Source organism: Mizuhopecten yessoensis, unplaced genomic scaffold (assembly GCF_002113885.1).
Source record: "Mizuhopecten yessoensis strain PY_sf001 unplaced genomic scaffold, ASM211388v2 scaffold1775, whole genome shotgun sequence".
NCBI lineage: Eukaryota > Metazoa > Mollusca > Bivalvia > Pectinida > Pectinidae > Mizuhopecten > Mizuhopecten yessoensis.
In genome coordinates this window covers 196005-213662 of record NW_018404215.1, presented here as the reverse complement: position 1 = coordinate 213662, position 17658 = coordinate 196005, and the positions used below count along the sequence as shown (strand labels likewise).

At 38.3% G+C, this 17658-nt stretch overlaps 1 protein-coding gene across 1 annotated transcript in view; it reads right to left on the bottom strand.

The window, feature by feature from the left end:
• Nucleotides 1-261: 261 nt before the first annotated feature.
• The window catches only part of LOC110440595 (peptidyl-prolyl cis-trans isomerase FKBP1A-like), a 23737-nt gene continuing 6340 nt past the window's right edge, over nt 262-17658 (bottom strand). Inside the window, exons 2-6 of the mRNA XM_021483747.1 lie at nt 14017-14064; nt 8488-8577; nt 7088-7110; nt 2803-2876; nt 262-1579 (exon numbers count right to left, since the gene is read on the bottom strand). Of these exons, the coding sequence (XP_021339422.1) occupies nt 1525-1579; nt 2803-2876; nt 7088-7110; nt 8488-8577; nt 14017-14064 (290 nt within the window). The 3' untranslated portion in view covers nt 262-1524. The remainder of the gene's footprint in view (nt 1580-2802; nt 2877-7087; nt 7111-8487; nt 8578-14016; nt 14065-17658) is intronic.

Sequence of the window (17658 nt, the reverse complement as noted above, 5' to 3'; positions counted from 1 at the left end):
TATACAGTATGCTATAAATTATTCAATCAGTTGCCGGCTGCCATGCAAAACTACCTTTGATGAAATTCTGTTTAGCAGCCCTGAACGAAGTAATTTGAAAAATTGTTGACCGACAGATAAATGGATTAAAGGGTATGGCCTATGCTCACTTTGGTCTTTCGATCAGGTGCGGTAAAAATGAAGGAACTTGACATAGGCCACATCATTTCATTGGGTCTGGCACACAATTTTACAGCAGCAAATTACAACAAAACATCCATCCACTTTCATACAGACATCAATTTTAATATCAATTCCAAAATGTATTATGACAACCTGAAGCAAAAAGTAAGGCAGATGTTTATATTAAACATGCTGTAAACACAAACAGTATGCTACTTTAAAATGTACTTTGTTCCATACACGTATTTTGCAAACTCAGATGTAGAGATGTAAATTAAAATTCTATTTTTTTCCCTGAAAAGGGGCAAGGGATTGTCCCAAAAACATCCAATTTTTACCAAGTTTTAGTGGGTTTTTTTACATTCTCTGATGCTCATAAAACGAGTCTGTGCGGCTTTAATGTGATATTATATTCAAAAATCTTGAAAGGCATATATGTGGTATTACAATTTTGTATACAGAATTACCCCTATGCATCTTCTGAGCTTCAGTTACAACCAAAATGTTCTTGTTTACCATTGACTATTTTAAAGTCTGAAAATCATTACATTATAATTAGGCAATAAATAATCAGTTTTCTTTTCAATTGATCAACGTAATTAAACCAGATACTAAAATGCCAAGATATTTCAAATTCACCAGTTGTCAATATAAATTGAAATACATTTTGATGGCTTAGCAAAGCCAAAACAAGTAAAAAAAAATAAGAAATTAATTTATATTGAAAAATATTTTTGAATAGTAGTATATTCTCATTTTTGCAAAAAGAACTTTCAAAGATGTTGACAAATTACATCCAATGGCTGTTTGGTAAGTGATCCTGCCATAGATAACACAATAAATAATACCAAATACAGAACAGTAAGATGATAAAATACATGTTAAATGTTCGGATGCCATGAGAACAAGGTCATCATTAAAATTGTACTTCCTTTAGGACATCGTACATATGTTCTTATACTCATCTTAACACATGTTCAATATATCTAGTGTTTACACTGGGTTTAGACTTTTGTCCAGTTCTTCGATGACAATCAGTAAAATTATACAACTCAATCACTTACGATTTTAAAATTGTTCTCTATGATTTGATACAACTGAAAAAAAGGACCCATTAATGAGACCAAAGTTTCTAAAATAAACCATGTACAGACTGACAATGAAATCTGAAAAAAAAACTGTCTTACAAAAATGCATGCAGAATGTAACCCTACAGAAGCTCAATAATGAGTAAATGTATATAATAATTAAATGTTGAATACAAAAATTGATTATGAAATTCTGTGTGAATACACTACAACCTACAGACTATATATAGCCAACAGGAAAACAAGAACACCCATCCAGTGCTGCGGTGAATGTTCACTTGAGTCTAATAAGTTCTACATCAAATATCAGGGTGGCATTCGGTGGTATAGTAATCTGCAGTCAAGGAAGTAATCGAAGAATGGGTTCAGTACAGATCCTAAATCCAAGGTTTATCTACCGAGAAGTTCATTTCTTACAATATTTCCGTAGACAATGACATGGTCCTAACAACTATGACTTAAAAACAAAGTTCATCCCTACCTAACAGGTTATTTTTCTAGTGTGGTTGACATCTCTTTGTCAATCCTAACTATCAAATACAAAAGTGTTATTTTATTGCCAAAACAATCCAATTTGGGTCCAACCGATAAGAGAATTTGTAGGTATAAGCTAGGGAAACGTGGAGCAGATTGGAGCTCCCTATAAATGTCCCATTTTTCGTTTATTGATTTTGGTACCCGGTTTGGGGTCTTCTGACCAAGTAACCTGTTAACTGTTGACAACCCTAATGTTTATTGGCTAATATTTTAATATTTTTCACGAGTGCGAAACTGGCAAAAATGTTATAATTTCCAATAAGATCAATTTAATAGTGTGTTAATATACTTTCATATCAATCAGAAAAATTCATATCTACCTTATCCTGTTTGTTAATAATGAAAATTTATGCTCAGCAATTGCGTATATGGCTAAAGAGAGGGGATCTCAACAGTGTAAGGAGGGGTTCATATCCACTCCAGAGAAGAAGTTGCTCAACTCATTCACCCCTGAAGACAGATTTGAACCCTTCCAATTCAAAGGTTGGAATAGTCCATTGTGGAAATTCAGGGGTGAATGAGTTAAGGCAATAAGGCCAAATTACCCCCTTTTGTACAGTTGTTTGAATCCCCACCATCTAAGAATACTTAAAGCAGAATGTGGTTGCTCTTAAGTTTCAGAAAAGAAGTCAGATTAAATCTATATGGCCCTGCCCCTCAGCCCCCTTGGGGGTCAGCAACTCCATTTGTACCTACCACTAACTAGTCAGGTTTTTAATAGGGTTAGTTGGGATATTGCAAATTTGTATAGATGTTTTGAAATTTTGATCCTTCAATAAGGTGAAGTTGGTCTACTGAAGGGTTTTTGGTCACTCACCTGAAAAGATTTGAAGGCGATGGTAGCTATCTTAGACTTGATAAAAAGCAGAGTTGAAGGGTTTGATGTCCTCATAATTAATATCTCTGCTGTCAAAAAATATCTCAAATCATTAAAAATATCTTCCCCTATAATTCATTATTTTCAAAAGAGTATTACTGACAGGTATTCTTGTCAGGTTTCACTTCAAAAGGATATGCTCCTGGATGGCCTCTATCTCCATAAGCATAGTCAGGTGAACATGTCAGTACTGCCCTTTCACCAACGCTCATCTGAAATAAAGTATAGAAGCATATTAGTATGACAAAGCATTTGTTTTGTACGTGAATTTGGCTATATAGTTCTTGGCTGGGGAGTTAGCTGTGATAGAATAAGCCACACCATGATAGACCCCATTCATTTTTGTACTGCAGTTAGTTAAGGTGTTCATACTTTCAAATGAACCAGTCCAATCCCGATTCACTTATGCTTCGTTTATTACAAAGCAGGTAATTCCAAATCTTGCAAACTTGATGTTGACCTGTAATGTTAAACTGATAAAGTCAATAAGTCATCTGTATCAGACCAGCAACCCTCTCGCTGGCTCCTGTCTCAATTTGCCTCTCTCTCTCTCTCTCTCTCTCTCTCTCTCAAACTCACAACAATAGGCCCAAAGGGCCTGCATCGCTCACCTGGTAGTAATCCCACACTTGTAATCTTAAAAGTGGACTAAAATAAAGCTACAGGCAGAATATCTGTGTTTGATTCATAAGAACCTATTTACCCTTAGGCTGCTACATTGATTTTTATGTAAAGGGACGCCACTGCTGAATTAATTATTGAAATATAAATTAATTTGTTTAATTTTTCAAATGCGCATAACTTGAAAAATATTTGTTATATGTGAATAAAAGTTATAGGAAAATTGTTTGTTATTGTCTCTAGTTAACATTAACGTTTTCGATTCTAAAGTTGCTTCAGTATTTACCTGTACAGGTGGTAATAAAGGTAAGAAAAGGTGAAACTTTAAATTAATCGGATTTAAGCACCAGAAAGATCATTTTAAAATTGTTTTTGTAAGTAAATGTGATTGGAAAATGATAACAGAGATTATAAAATTCATTTATGACATAAGATGCTGTACATTTACACGGAGATTCTCGGCATATAGATATATCTTAGCTACGTTCTAGTTTATGATTAAATCATCGATAAATAGTTTGAAGAAATCAATCAGCTCAAAACGTATCAATGTCAATGTTCAATTCGGCCTCAACTGAAGACGACATGTGCGCCTTGGTCCGCCGATATTTTCATGTGTGCGTAGGGCACAAAGCCGTTCCTTGGAAAGTTACATATTATGTTACACCGAAGTATTTCCACATCAACCATGTCAAACCCTTTAAAACCTTTATTATCATCATAGATGACGCTGGAGAATAAATGTTAACCATCATATTCATCACTTCAATCTACATATCCGCCATTTTTATGACGTTTTTCCAATTTGAAATTCTCTCGCACACTTTGGTTATTACTAGGGTACATTGCCGGGAATATCGAAAGTAATGACAAAACAACCAATCAAAAGCCTTCTACTATACGCTTTAAATTTGGTATAGCAACAGTCCGCTTTCACACTTCCTGTTTACTGATCAAAAACCTACAGACCGAGTGCCACTATTGACGTGCGTGGCACTGACGGCCCGACTTTTCGAAACCACTATTGTGGTGCGTAGCAGCCTAAGGGTTAAAAGATTTAAATATATGCGCCTGTGACCTTGAATGTCCAACAAGGACATAAGGTTGAAAGTGGGTCAAGGCCATTTATTTGAAAAAACTTGGTAGTCCTTCATCCCAGCATGCTACAGGGCAAATATCAGTACCCTGGGCCTTTTGGTTATTGAGAAGTCGTTTGAGGATTTTAACACATTTGACCCCTGTCACCTCGAAAGTGGGTCAAGATCATTCATTTGAACAAACTTGGTAGCCCTTGTAACACAACACGAGTGACAAGGGTTGATGGTTGGTTAAAAGTTTATTCTGGTAACATTATTAGGATCGGTCTCTATCGTTTGGTCTCACTCTCAGTCGTCTCTGAGCTGTCTCTACCTGTACTAGTTCTAGCCCATCCCTAGCCCTTCTGGCCTCTTCTCTAGCTGTCCCTTGCCCTGCTCTCCCATTATCCCCCTCCTGGGTTATATATTTATACTCGATTATAATCTATTGTTTCGTGCATAGTAATCTGGATTAATATTCCCTATATACGTAATATTTACACAAGTTGCCCGAGCTATTCCCGATATACGACATCTAGTACCGTCAAGGCTTCATAAGCCACACACAGCAGGACAGTTGAGACTTGATCCCGATGTAATCAATTACGCAACGTCGTAACAGCAACTATAAAAGGTGACCTTGAAAGTGGGTCAAGGTAATTTATTTGAACAAACTTGGTAGCCCTTCATCCCAGCATGTTACTGGGCAAATATCATCACCTTAAGCATCTTGGTTATTCAGAAGAAGTTGTTTAAATGTTTTAAACATATTTGACCCCTGTGACCTTGAATATGGTTGAAGGTCATTTATTTGAACAAACTTGGTAGCCCTTTATCCCAGCAAGTTACTGGCCAAATTTAGGCACCCTAGGCCTATCGGTTATTCAGAAGAAGTTGTTGAAAGGTTTTAAACATATTTGACCCCTGTGACCTTGAATATAAATCAAGGTCATCTATTTAAACAAACTTGGTAGCCCTTCATCCCAGCATGTTACTGGCCGAATTTAAGCACCCTAGGCCTATTGGTTATTCAGGAGAAGTTGTTTAAATGTTCTAAACATATTTGACCCATGTGACCTTGAATATAAATCAAGGTCATTTATTTGAACAAACTTCGTAGCCCATCGTCCCAGCATGCTTCTGGCCAAATATCATCACCCTAGGTCTATCGGTTATTCAAAAGAAGTTGTTGAAAGTTTTTAAACAAATTTGACCCCTGTGACCTTGAAAATGGATGAAGGTAATTTATTTGAACAAGCTTGGTAGCCCTTCATCCCAGCATGTTACTGGCCGAATTTAAGCACCCTAGGCCTATTGGTTATTCAGGAGAAGTTGTTTAAATGTTCTAAACATATTTGACCCATGTGACCTTGCATATAAATCAAGGACATTTATTTGAACAAACTTCGTAGACCATCGCCCCAGCATTCTTCTGGCCAAATATCATCACCCTAGGACTACCGGTTCTTCAGAAGAAGTTGTTGAAAGGTTTTAAACATATTTGACCCCTGTGACCTCGAATATAAGTCAATTTCATTTATTTGAACAAACTTGGTAGTCCTTTATCCCAGCATGCCTCTGGCCAAATATCATCACCCTAGGTCTATCAGTTATTCAAAAGAAGTTGTTGAAAGTTTTTAAACAAATTTGACACCTGTGACCTTGAAAATGGATGAAGGTCATTTATTTGAACAAACTTCGGAGCCCATCGTCCCAGCATGCTTCTGGCCAAATATCATCACCCTAGGCCTATCGGTTATTCAGAAGACGTTGTTGAAAGGTTTTAAACATATTTGACCCTTGTGACCTTGAATATAAGTCAAGGTCATTTATTTGAACAAACTTCGTAGCCCATCGTCCCGGCATGTTTCTGGACAAATATCATCACCCTAGGTCTATCAGTTATTCAAAAGAAGTTGTTGAAAGTTTTTAAACAAATTTGACCCCTGTGACCTTGAAAATGGATGAAGGTAATCTATTTGAACAATCTTGGTAACCCTTCATCCCAGCATGCTTCTGGCCAAATATCATCACACTAGGCCTTATGGTTACTGAGAGGAAGTTGTTTAAAGTAAAATGTTGACGACGGACGCCGCACCATGCCATAAGCTCACTTGGCCCTTTTGGGCCAGGTGAGCTAAAAATTGGTTCCTTTCTACCCAAGGATGCTTCAGACCAAATATGGAACAAATCCTTTCATTCCTACAGAAGAAGAAGGATTTTAAAGAATTTGCTACATTTCCCCTTTTGGGCCCCACTACTCAGGCCCCAGGGGGGCCAGACCCACCATTTATACAAAATTGGTTCCCCTTGGCCCAAGGATGCTCCAGACTAAATTTGGTCAAAATCTGCTCAGTCGTTTATGACAAGTAGCGATTTTTAGGAAAAAGCTGCCGGACGCCACACCATGGCATAAGCTCACTTGCACTTCGGGCAGGTGAGCTAATAATATAGATCTCCAGACCAAAAAATAAAATACTGAAATGAACAAAGGGCAATCACTTTAGGGAAACACAACTTCATATCATGATAATAATGTATACCAAGTTTCAAAGAGATCAGTCGAAAAATGTAGGAGATTGCCGGACAAACAAAAGGTTACGCCAGACGGACGGACGGACAACCCCATACCATAATACTTCCATCAAAATTTGACGGGTGTATAAAAAAGGCTTTATTCGCGATCTCCATACTAACTACCTGGATGAAAGTACATATTTACTTACCTCCTTAACTCCCTCATCCCAGCCTAAAACACAAGATAGAATTATACACAACATACATATACAAATATGAAGTTAGCTTATTTACAATTTCAAAGTTTTCAGCTTATTTGGGCCATATGCATCATAATTGCACTTTTTTACAGACAATCCTTCCTCTAGTGAATATAAAGTATATTGTAAATTTTTCATGAGTATCAAACTTTTGCTTTATTCTGATCTTGAGATGATAAATAAGAGATCCCAGAGGGATCTTGGCGCCCACCATTGTACCATCTTCATTAGTTCTTTGTCAGTTCCGATCTTTTCTCTTCTTTCCTCTAATCTGTTTGATTGAGTCATGTTAACAGTAAATGAACCTTGAGGTAACTTTTGATATAAACTTAATACTGATGTGTATGAAAGCCAAACTACAAAGTGAGTTTGTCATTTCACATATTTACTAGTACAGTACTTAATGTGAAAGAAATAGAATCGATCATTGCAATATGAGAAAGATCTGTTTAGTTCTTCTTTTAATCCATTTTGTTTTTATGATCAGTCTCAAAATATAACATGCACAACGAGGGATAAAGGGGAACCTTTATATAAAATTTGAGAAAGAACCCTCTGGTTCTTTTCGAGAAATAGCGATAACAAACATTCACTATCAAAATCCAAGATGGCTGCCTGTCGGCCATGTTGATTATCCGATCAGTCTCAAAGGTTGCCCTGCACAACAAGGGATCAAGGGGAACCTACATATAAAATTTGAGAAAGATCCCTCTCGTACTTCCCGAGAAATAGCGATAACAAACTTTCACTATCAAAATCCAAGATGGCTGCCTATCGGCCATGTTGTTTATCCGATCAGTCTCAAAAGTTGCCCTGCACAGCTAAGGACCAAGGGGAACCTATATATAAAATTTGAGAAAGAACCCTCAGGTGCTTTTTGAGAAATCGAGATAACAAACTTTCACTATCAAAATCCAAGATGGCTGCCTGTCGGCGATGTTGTTTATCTGATCAGTCTCAAAAGTTGCCCTGCACAGCTAAGGACCAAGGGGAACCTATATATAAAATTTGAGAAAGAACCCTTTGGTGCTTTTTGAGAAATAGCGATAACAAACTTTCACTATCAAAATCCAAGATGGTTGCCTGTCATCCATGTTGATTATCCGATCAGTCTCAAAAGTTGCCCTGCAAAGCTATAGACCAAGGGGAACCTACATATAAAATTTGAGAAAGATCCCTCTGGTACTTCTTGAGAAATCGAGATAACAAGAATTGTTTAAGGACTGACGACGAACACTTCAGTTGATTTCATTGGCATCATGTTACGAATCAGGTAAAGCAGGCTTCTGGTAACTATCAAAAGTATATTAAAGTACAACAATTTCAGGAAAACATCTGAGAATACCTACCTTTTATCACCTGACCCATACCAATTTTAAACTCAAACTCCTTGCCACGTTCTCTCGAAGAATCAAATTGATGTCCATTCTCGAGTGTTCCTTCAAAATTAAACATTTTCATTAAAAAAAGACGTTTATAATAAGCATAAATAGTAGTGAAAGCATGAGCCCCAATGGGCCTGCATCACTCATCTGTTTAATCTCACATCTGCAACTTTGAAAGTGGACCAAGGTCAATATTTATATTCAAATGAACTAAGTAATGCTACAGGCTCAATATAATGTTACTAGGGGTGTAAAAATCCACTAGCCCAATGCCTGGCCATGGGACTACCAGATTTTCAGTTTGGGCTAGTGAAATTTAGAGGCTTGGGGCTAGTGACATTATGCTTCTGTTTAATTCTATCATTATGAGGGTAACCAATTAATATTTTAAACCTGTAAATTCCTAGTAACTTTCACTACAATATCTATTAGAACGCATGGAGTCATCCATGTTGTATTCATGATGCAAGACATTCTGTTGCTTTTCATGTGTGTTAAATGTGCTAGTAAGCCCTATTCACACCATAAAAAAAGCATTGGAAGTCTATACTTAACACCAAAATGGCCCTTTCTGTTGCAATTCATTCTCTTTTATTTGACCTAAACATGTTTGGTACAGAATTAAATTTCATCTCTCCAAATGTCGGCAAGTCTGCCATGTTTGTTTTTGAAGCTTTCTAATGCTGAAATCGGTATCAGGAGCAGTAAAAAAAAAAAAATCATTTTTTTTCTTCTAGATTCAATAATTTTAAAGGAATTCAGTTATTCAATAATACAAGAGGCCCAGTATTGCTCACCTGAATATGTTTAAAATAATTGGTATGAAGTAAAGATATAGCACTCCATGGTAGGTGCTGTAACGAAGTACATATGAAATTTCAGAAAGATCCATCCAGTACTTGAGATATGGCGAGAACAAACTGCAAACAGAGCCCTACCCCTATGCCCCTAGGGGGGTCATACCCACCAATTATACAAAATTGAGACCCCTTGGTCCAAGGATGCTTCAGACCAAATATGGAACAAATTCCTTAATCTCGATGGTCGAAGAAGGATTTAAAAGGTTTTACCTCTATTTCTCCTATTGGCCCCCGCCCTTCTGCCCCCTGGGAGACCACACCCAATGCATATACAAAATTAAGTCCCCTTAGCCCAAGGATGCTCCAGACTAAATTAGGATAAAATCCTTTAATCCCTATGGTAGAAGAAGGATTTTCAAGGGTTTACCTCTATTTCCCCTATTGGGCCCCATCCCTCTGCCCCCAGGGGGGCCACACCCACAGTTTATACAAAATTGAGTCCCCTTGACCCAAGGATGCTTCGGACTAAATTAGGATAAAATCCTTCAATCACTATGGTAGAAGAAGGATTTTCAAGGGTTTACCTCTATTTCCCCTATTGGGCCCCACCCCCCAGCCCCCAGGGAGGCCACACCCACCGTTTATACAAAATTGGTTCCCCTTTACCCAAGGATGCTCCACACCAAATATGGACCAAATCCTTTCATTCCTACAGAAGAGGAAAGATTTTAAAGAATAATTTGCTATGTTCCCCCTATTGGGGCCGACCTCTCAGGCCCCTGGCGGGCCAGACCCATGGTTTATACAAAATTTGTTCCCCTTCACCCAAGGATCCTTCAGACCAAATATGGAACAAATCCTGGCATTCCTACAGAAGAAGAAGGATTTTAAAGAATTTGCTATATTTCCCCTATTGGGCCCCACCCCCCAGCCCCCAGGGAGGCCACACCCACCGTTTATACAAAATTGAGTCCCCTTGGCCCAAGGATGCTCCCCTATTGGGCCCCACCCCTCTACCCCCAGGGAGGCCACACCCACCGTTTATACAAAATTGAGTCCCCTTGGCCTAAGGATACTCTAGACCAAATTTAGTCAGAATCTACTTGGCCGTTCAGGACTAGTAGCGTTTTTCAGGAAAAGTTGACGGACGGACGGACGACGGACGCTGCGGTATGGCATAAGTTCACCATGGTCCTTCGGCAGACCCTCAGTTTATACAAAATTGGTTTCCCTTCACCCAAGGATGCTTCAGACCAAATATGGATAAAATCCTTTCATTCCTACAGAAGAAGTATTTTTAAGAATAATTTGCTATGTTTCCCCTATTGGGCCCCACCCCTCAGGTCCCTCAGGGGCCAGACACACCGTTTGTACAAAATTGGTTCCCCTTCACCCAATAATGCTTAAGACCAAATTGGACCAAATCCTTTCATTCCTACAGAAGAAGGATTTTAAACAATTTGCTATGTTTCCCCTATTGGGCCCTGCCCCTCAGGCCCCTAGGGGGGCAGACCCACAGTTAATACAAAATTGGTTCCCCTTCACCCAAGGATGCTTCAGACCAAATATGGACCAAATCCTTTCATTCCTACAGAAGAAGGATTTTAAAGAATTTGCTATATTTCACCTATTGGGCGTGAACTTCTCAGCCCCCATTGGGGCAAGACCCACCGTTTATACAAAATTTGTTCCCCTTTCCCCAATGATGCTTCTGAGCAAATTTGGTCAAAATCTGCTCAGTTGTTCATGACTAGTAGCGTTTTAAAGGAAAAGTTGACTGACGGACGCTGCGGTATGGCATAAGCTCACCATGGTCCTTCGGACCAGGTGAGCTAAAAATTGGAACCCAATGACCTTGAAAGTCAGTTAACTCTTCACCCCTGAAGACACATTTTAATTTGAACCCTTCCAATTCAAAGGTTGGAATAGTTCATTATGAAACTTCAGGGGTGAATGAGTTAAAAGTACTCCACTTTGACAAACTTAATTTGTAGCCCTTCTTTCGGGCCTTCTACTGGCCAAATTTCATTACTTGATCAGACCATTGGTAATTCAGAAGAAGCTTAAGTCGTTAAATACTTCCGAACACAACTGACCCCTCTTACCGTGAAAATGAGAACAGGTCTTTACCCTTCATCAGCTTTTTGGTTATTTAGAAGAAGTGGTTTAAAGGGTTTCAACAAACTTGATATATGCATATCTTTATCTTTGCATACATGATACAGGCCAAATATAACCACAAAAGGGATTTTGGTTATTCAAACAAGGTTTCTGAACAGTTTAATTTGACCCCTGTAACCTTGAATATCTGTGTAGGCCAAGAACTTCAACAAATTTGGTTGCTCTTCATCCCAGCATGCTACTGAACAAATATCACATTCTACATTGTAGGCTTTTGCTTAATCAGAAGTGGTTTAAATGTCTTTTAGCACAAGACCCCTGGTACCTTGAAATCTGATGTCAAAAGGTTATTCATTCAAACAATCTTGATAGCTCTTTATTTGAGCATGCTACTGGCCTAATATCATCACTTAGGCACTTGAATTGGTTATCCAAAAGAAGTCGTTTAAGGGTTTTAATAGATTTTACCAATGTGACCCTGAATATGGGTGAAGGTCATGCTTTGAACAAACTTGGAAGCCCTTCATCAGTATGTGCTATTGGCAAAATATCATAACCTTAAACCTTTTGTTTTTTCAAAATATTCCACACATTTGACCTGTGAACTTCAATAGGTTTAAAGGCCTCTTGGTGACCAAGAAGTTGTTTAAAGTGTTAATGCCTAAAGGACAAATGATAGACAGGCGATACACAACAGCATAAGCTTACATAGCCCTACGTCAAAAGTCCTTGGACTTGAGGATCCCTGTCACACTGCACTGTGATTTTCTGTATATACAGTAACCTCCCCTTAATTTTGTTTCCGATATACTGTAGCACAGCTGGACCAAGACACTTTCGTTGACCAGGTAAGCTTAATTGGTACCACTTTCATTTTCCTTACAGGTACTATTAACCATGTTAAATATTGGAAATCCTAAACAGGAATCTTGTATAATAACTTAAACCTTGTAATGTTATATATGTTATTTGCCACTATGACAAATGTTATTGTATAAGAATTGCATCACTATTACATGCGGCTGTTAAAAATTTGCAATTCTTACATAATTAGAAGTGCTGTCAATGATGGATGAATTCTCAATTGGGCCAGGGGTGCTGTTAAATAGGAGACCAAGGGCAACATACATATATAGAGTGATAACAAAACTGTTCTGTCAAAATTCAAGATGGCTGTCTGGTGGCCATCTTGGTTATCCTCAGTCTCAATATTCGATATGCATAAGAAGCCACCTTGGGGAACCTTTTTGTTTTATTTTAGAAAAATTCCTTCAGTGCTTTCTAAGATAAAACACTTCACAATAATTATTGCTCAAAATTTGACATTGCCTACGGACAGCCATCTTCTTTTCCCCAGTCTCAAAATTTGATATGCGTAACAAGGGACCATGGGGAACCTTCATGTAAAATTTGAGAAAGATCCCTGTAGCATTTTTTTGAGAAATAGAACTAACAAGAATTGTTTAAGAATGGACAGAACACAAACCATGTACCGTGGACAAAGAGTGATTTGAATAGCTGAAAAATTTATTGTTTGATACAAAATAATATATGCATGTTTCAATGATTCATTCTGCTGCTTACCTGTGTAATGGACTAACACTGTTAAATCAATTCTATTGCTTACCTGTGTAATGGACTAACACTGTTTAATCCATTCTATTGTGTACCTGTGTAATGGACTACCACTGTTTGATCCATTCTATTGTGTACATGTGTAATGGACTACCACTGTTTAATCCATTCTATTGTGTACCTGTGTAATCGACTACCACTGTTTGATCCATTCTATTGTGTACCTGTGTAATGGACTACCATCATTTGATCCATTCTATTGTGTACCTGTGTAATAGACTACCACCGTTTGATCTATTTTATTGTGTACCTGTGTAATGGACTACCACTGTTTGATCCATTCTGTTGCTTACCTGTGTAATGGACACCCACTGTTTGATCCATTCTATTGTGTACCTGTGTAATGGACTACCACTGTTTGATCCATTCTGTTGCTTACTTGTGTAATGGACTACCACTGTTTGAACCAATCTATTGTGTACCTGTGTAGTGGACTACCACTGTTTGATCCATTCTATTGTGTACCTGTGTAATGGACTACCACTGTTTGATCCATTCTATTGTGTACCTGTGTATGGACTACCACTGGTTTATCCATTCTGTTGCTTACTTGTGTAATGGACTACCACTGTTTGATCCATTCTACTGTGTACCTGTGTAACGGACTACCACTGTTTGATCCATTCTATTGTGTACCTGTGTAATGGACTAACACTGTTTGATCCATTCTGTTGCTTACCTGTGTAATGGACTACCACTGTTTGATCCATTCTATTGCTTACCTGTGTAATGGACTACCACTGTTTGATCCATTCTGTTGCTTACCTGTGTAATGGACTACCACTGTTTGATCCATTCTGTTTCTTACTTGTGTAATGGACTACCACTGTTTGATCCATTCTATTGTGTACCTGTGTAATGGACTACCCCTGTATGATCCATTCTATTGTGTACCTGTGTAACGGACTACCACTGTTTGATCCATTCTGTTGCTTACCTGTGTAATGGACTACCACTGTTTGTCCAACTTTTGGAAAATTTGTTCCTGTAATGAAAAAAACAAAAGCAATTGAAATGAATTATTTTTATGATTGCTATCCAACCCCTTTATTGTACATCCTGAACTGTATATGGCATCAATTTTGATATCCTGGATTTTGTGGAAGCAATACCAAGGAAATCAAATGTTTGAATTTTTGAATGTGTTGCACACCTTTGAAATTGAGCTAGTGGTGCAGTAGAAATGGCCTAATCCTAAAAGTCTGAATAACACATGGTTAGTGGATCCATTCTGCACAACACACCTACACATATATATCATAACAGCAGTAAATTGATCTTTACGGAGGAAGAAATTTTATGAAAAGAAACAAGAGATCCCAGAGGGATCCTAAGTTCAGTTCAGTTTATTACCGGAACAGGATCATTGAAGGTCCTCTACACCGATCTCAAACATACAATATTAACAATACATTAAACAAGAGGCCTAGAGGGCCTGTATCGCTCATCTGAATGTGTTTAAAATAATTGGTATGAAGTAAAGATATAGATAGCACTCAATGGTAGGTAAGTACATATGAATCTTCAGAAAGATCCAATATTTCCCCTATTGGGCCCCGCCTCTCTGCCTCCAGGGTGGTTAGACACACCGTTTATACAAAATTCATTCCCCTTCAACCAATGATGCTTCATACCAAATTTGGACAAAATTCTGTAATTCGTACAGAAGAAAAAGGTATTTGAAGAATTTGCTATGTTTCCCCTATTGGGCCCCGCCCTTCTCTTCCCATGGGAGCCACACTCACTGTTTATACGAAATTGAGTCCCTTTTGTCCAAGGATGCTCGAGACTAAATTAGGATAAAATCCCTTAATCCATATGATAGAAGAAGGATTATAAAGGTTTTACTTCTATTTCCCCTATTGGGCCCCGCCCCTCCGGTCCCAGGGGGGCCACACCCACCGTTTATACAAAATTAGTTTCCCTTTACCCAAGGATGCTCCAAACCAAATATGGAACAAATCCTTTCATTCCTACAGAAGAAGAAGGATTTTAAAGAATAATTTGCTATGTTTCCCCTATTGGGCCCCGCCCCTCAGGCCCCTGGCAGCCAGACCCACGGTTTATACAAAATTGATTCCCCTTCACCCGAGGATGCTTCAGACCAAATATGGAACAAATCCTTGTACTCCTACAGAAGAAGAAGGATTTTAATAATTTTGCTATATTTCCCCTATTGGGCCCTGCCCCTCAGCCCCCATGGGGGGGGGGGGGGGGGGGCACACCCACAATTTATACAAAAGTCCCCTTGGCCCAAGGATGCTCTAGACTAAATTAGGATAAAATCCCTTAATCACTACGGTAGAAGAAGGATTTTCAAGGTTTTACCTCTATTTCCCCTATTAGGCCCCGCCCCTCTGCCCCCAGGGGTTCCACACCCACCGTTTATACAAAATTGTGTCCCCTTGGCCTAAGGATAATCCAGACCAATGTAGTCAAAATCTACTTGGCCGTTCAGAGTCAGTAGCGTTTTAAAGGAAATGTTGACGGACGGACGACAGACGCTGCGGTATGGCATAAGCTCACCATGGTCCTTCGGACCAGGTGAGCTAAAAATTGCTTCTATCTGAGCTTTTTTCCAATCATCTGGTACAGTAAACCTTTGCTTATGGTGATGCTATTGTTTCTGCAATTTAAGCTTTCATTTTTGACTTTGATCAGATGTATCTCCAAATTGCTTTTAGATTACATTTTGCGTCTGTTGATAATTTTTCTTCTTAGTGGTATTTTTATAGGTACATGTTGTTCCTCAAGCTCCATGAGTATATTGTAAAATATTTGCCAACTGTAATTTACATAATTTTCTTTAAAACGTTCGGTCCAATCAAATTTCGTAATTTCTTTGTTTATTTTTGTAAAATTGGCCTTATCGTACAATTTCTTTGGTCGTAAGGGTTTAGTTGTTGCAGAACAACATTCAAATTTAAAGACAACCCACCATCATACCATCATCATTAGTTTTATGTCAGTTCAATCTTTTCTTTTCTTTTCTCTTATGTTTGATTAGTTTGCCTGACAGCCCTCTTGTTCTTCTGATCACTCTCAAAAGTTAACATGTACCACTAAGGACTAAGGGGAACCTACATATCAAATGTGCGAAAGATCCCTCTGGTAGGTTCTGAGAAACAGAGCTTTAACTCTCAAATTCAAGATGTCTGCCTGTCTGCCATCTTGGTTTTGTGATCAGTCCCTGGGCAAAATTCTGTATTCAAAACAAACTAGGGACTAACGGGAACCTTCATGTGAAATTTGAGAAACATCCCTACAGTAATTTCTGAGAAATAGTGCTAACAAAATAACAGACTTTAACTCTCAAATTCACGATGGCTGCCTGTCGGCCGTCATGATTTGTGATCAGTCCCAAAATTTGATAAGCATACCTATGCACCATGGGAAACCTTCATGTGTAATTTGGGAACATTCTCTCTGGTACTTTCTGAAAAATAGTGCTAACAAAATAACAAACTTTAACTCTCAAATTCAAGATGGCTGCCTGTTGGCCCTTTTGATTTTGTGACCAGCCCCAAAATTTCATATGCACAACAAGGGACCATGGTGAACCTTCACATGATATTTGAGAACGATCCCTCAGGTATGTTCTGAGATATACCGGTAGTGCTAACAAACTTTAACTCTCAAATTCAAGATGTCTGCCTGTCTGCCATCTTGGTTTTGAGATCATTCCCAAAATTCTGTATTCAAAACAAACTAGGGACCATCAATTTTCCGTTTCTGAGCAAGGGGAGAGAAGTAAAATCTGAATATTCGAATCTAGGTCATGATAGCGTTTGATACGGTCATCGAAATTTCAAGCGTCAAATTGACAACTGCTTTGATTCGCAGGTGACATCTGGTTCTACACCATGTCTCATAATTCAAAATACTTCATTAAAAACATCAGAAAAATTGATTCCAAAGGACTGACTAAAATAAGTGATGCATCCAAGGAAGCTACAAAGTCTTGTGGAAACAGAGACGATCCCTTCATTTGCTTAGTTGACTTGTGTGTGCCTGATCTGGGCTTTTATCTGCTAGGAGTGTAAAAACTCTTTACCATCTTTCAGAATAGGAATTTGCTTTTCGTATAGTGTTGTGAGACACACATCTGCGTGACACTGTTGTATGACAAATACATCACCTGTGACACATCCAATTAGTCTTTCATGTCCCAAAGGTCAACTAGGAAATGCTCCTTTTTTTCTGTTGTCTCGCAAATTGCCAAGTCAACACACATAAATATTGCCTTTACTGCCTCCCTGTTCCTGTCAAGTTCTATATCTCCAAGTTCAGTAACCCCTCTGTCACAGAATGGAGAAGTGGACAAAGAAGAGATTGATTTGGTGGTACATACAGTACCTTGTTAAACTTTATTAAAATTGTGATTTCAAAAATTCTAACCTTGTCAATGATTTTCATCTTACATTTTGTAAAGAATCTGTTTCAAATTTTAAATAGAAACAAAATGAATAAAAAAATATGTCATTTTTTAAGAGCAATTAATTCTCTCCAAATCTATCAGAATGCACCTCGGAGCTTCTAGAATTCAAAATTTTTCCCGAACCCCCCCCCCCCCCCCCCC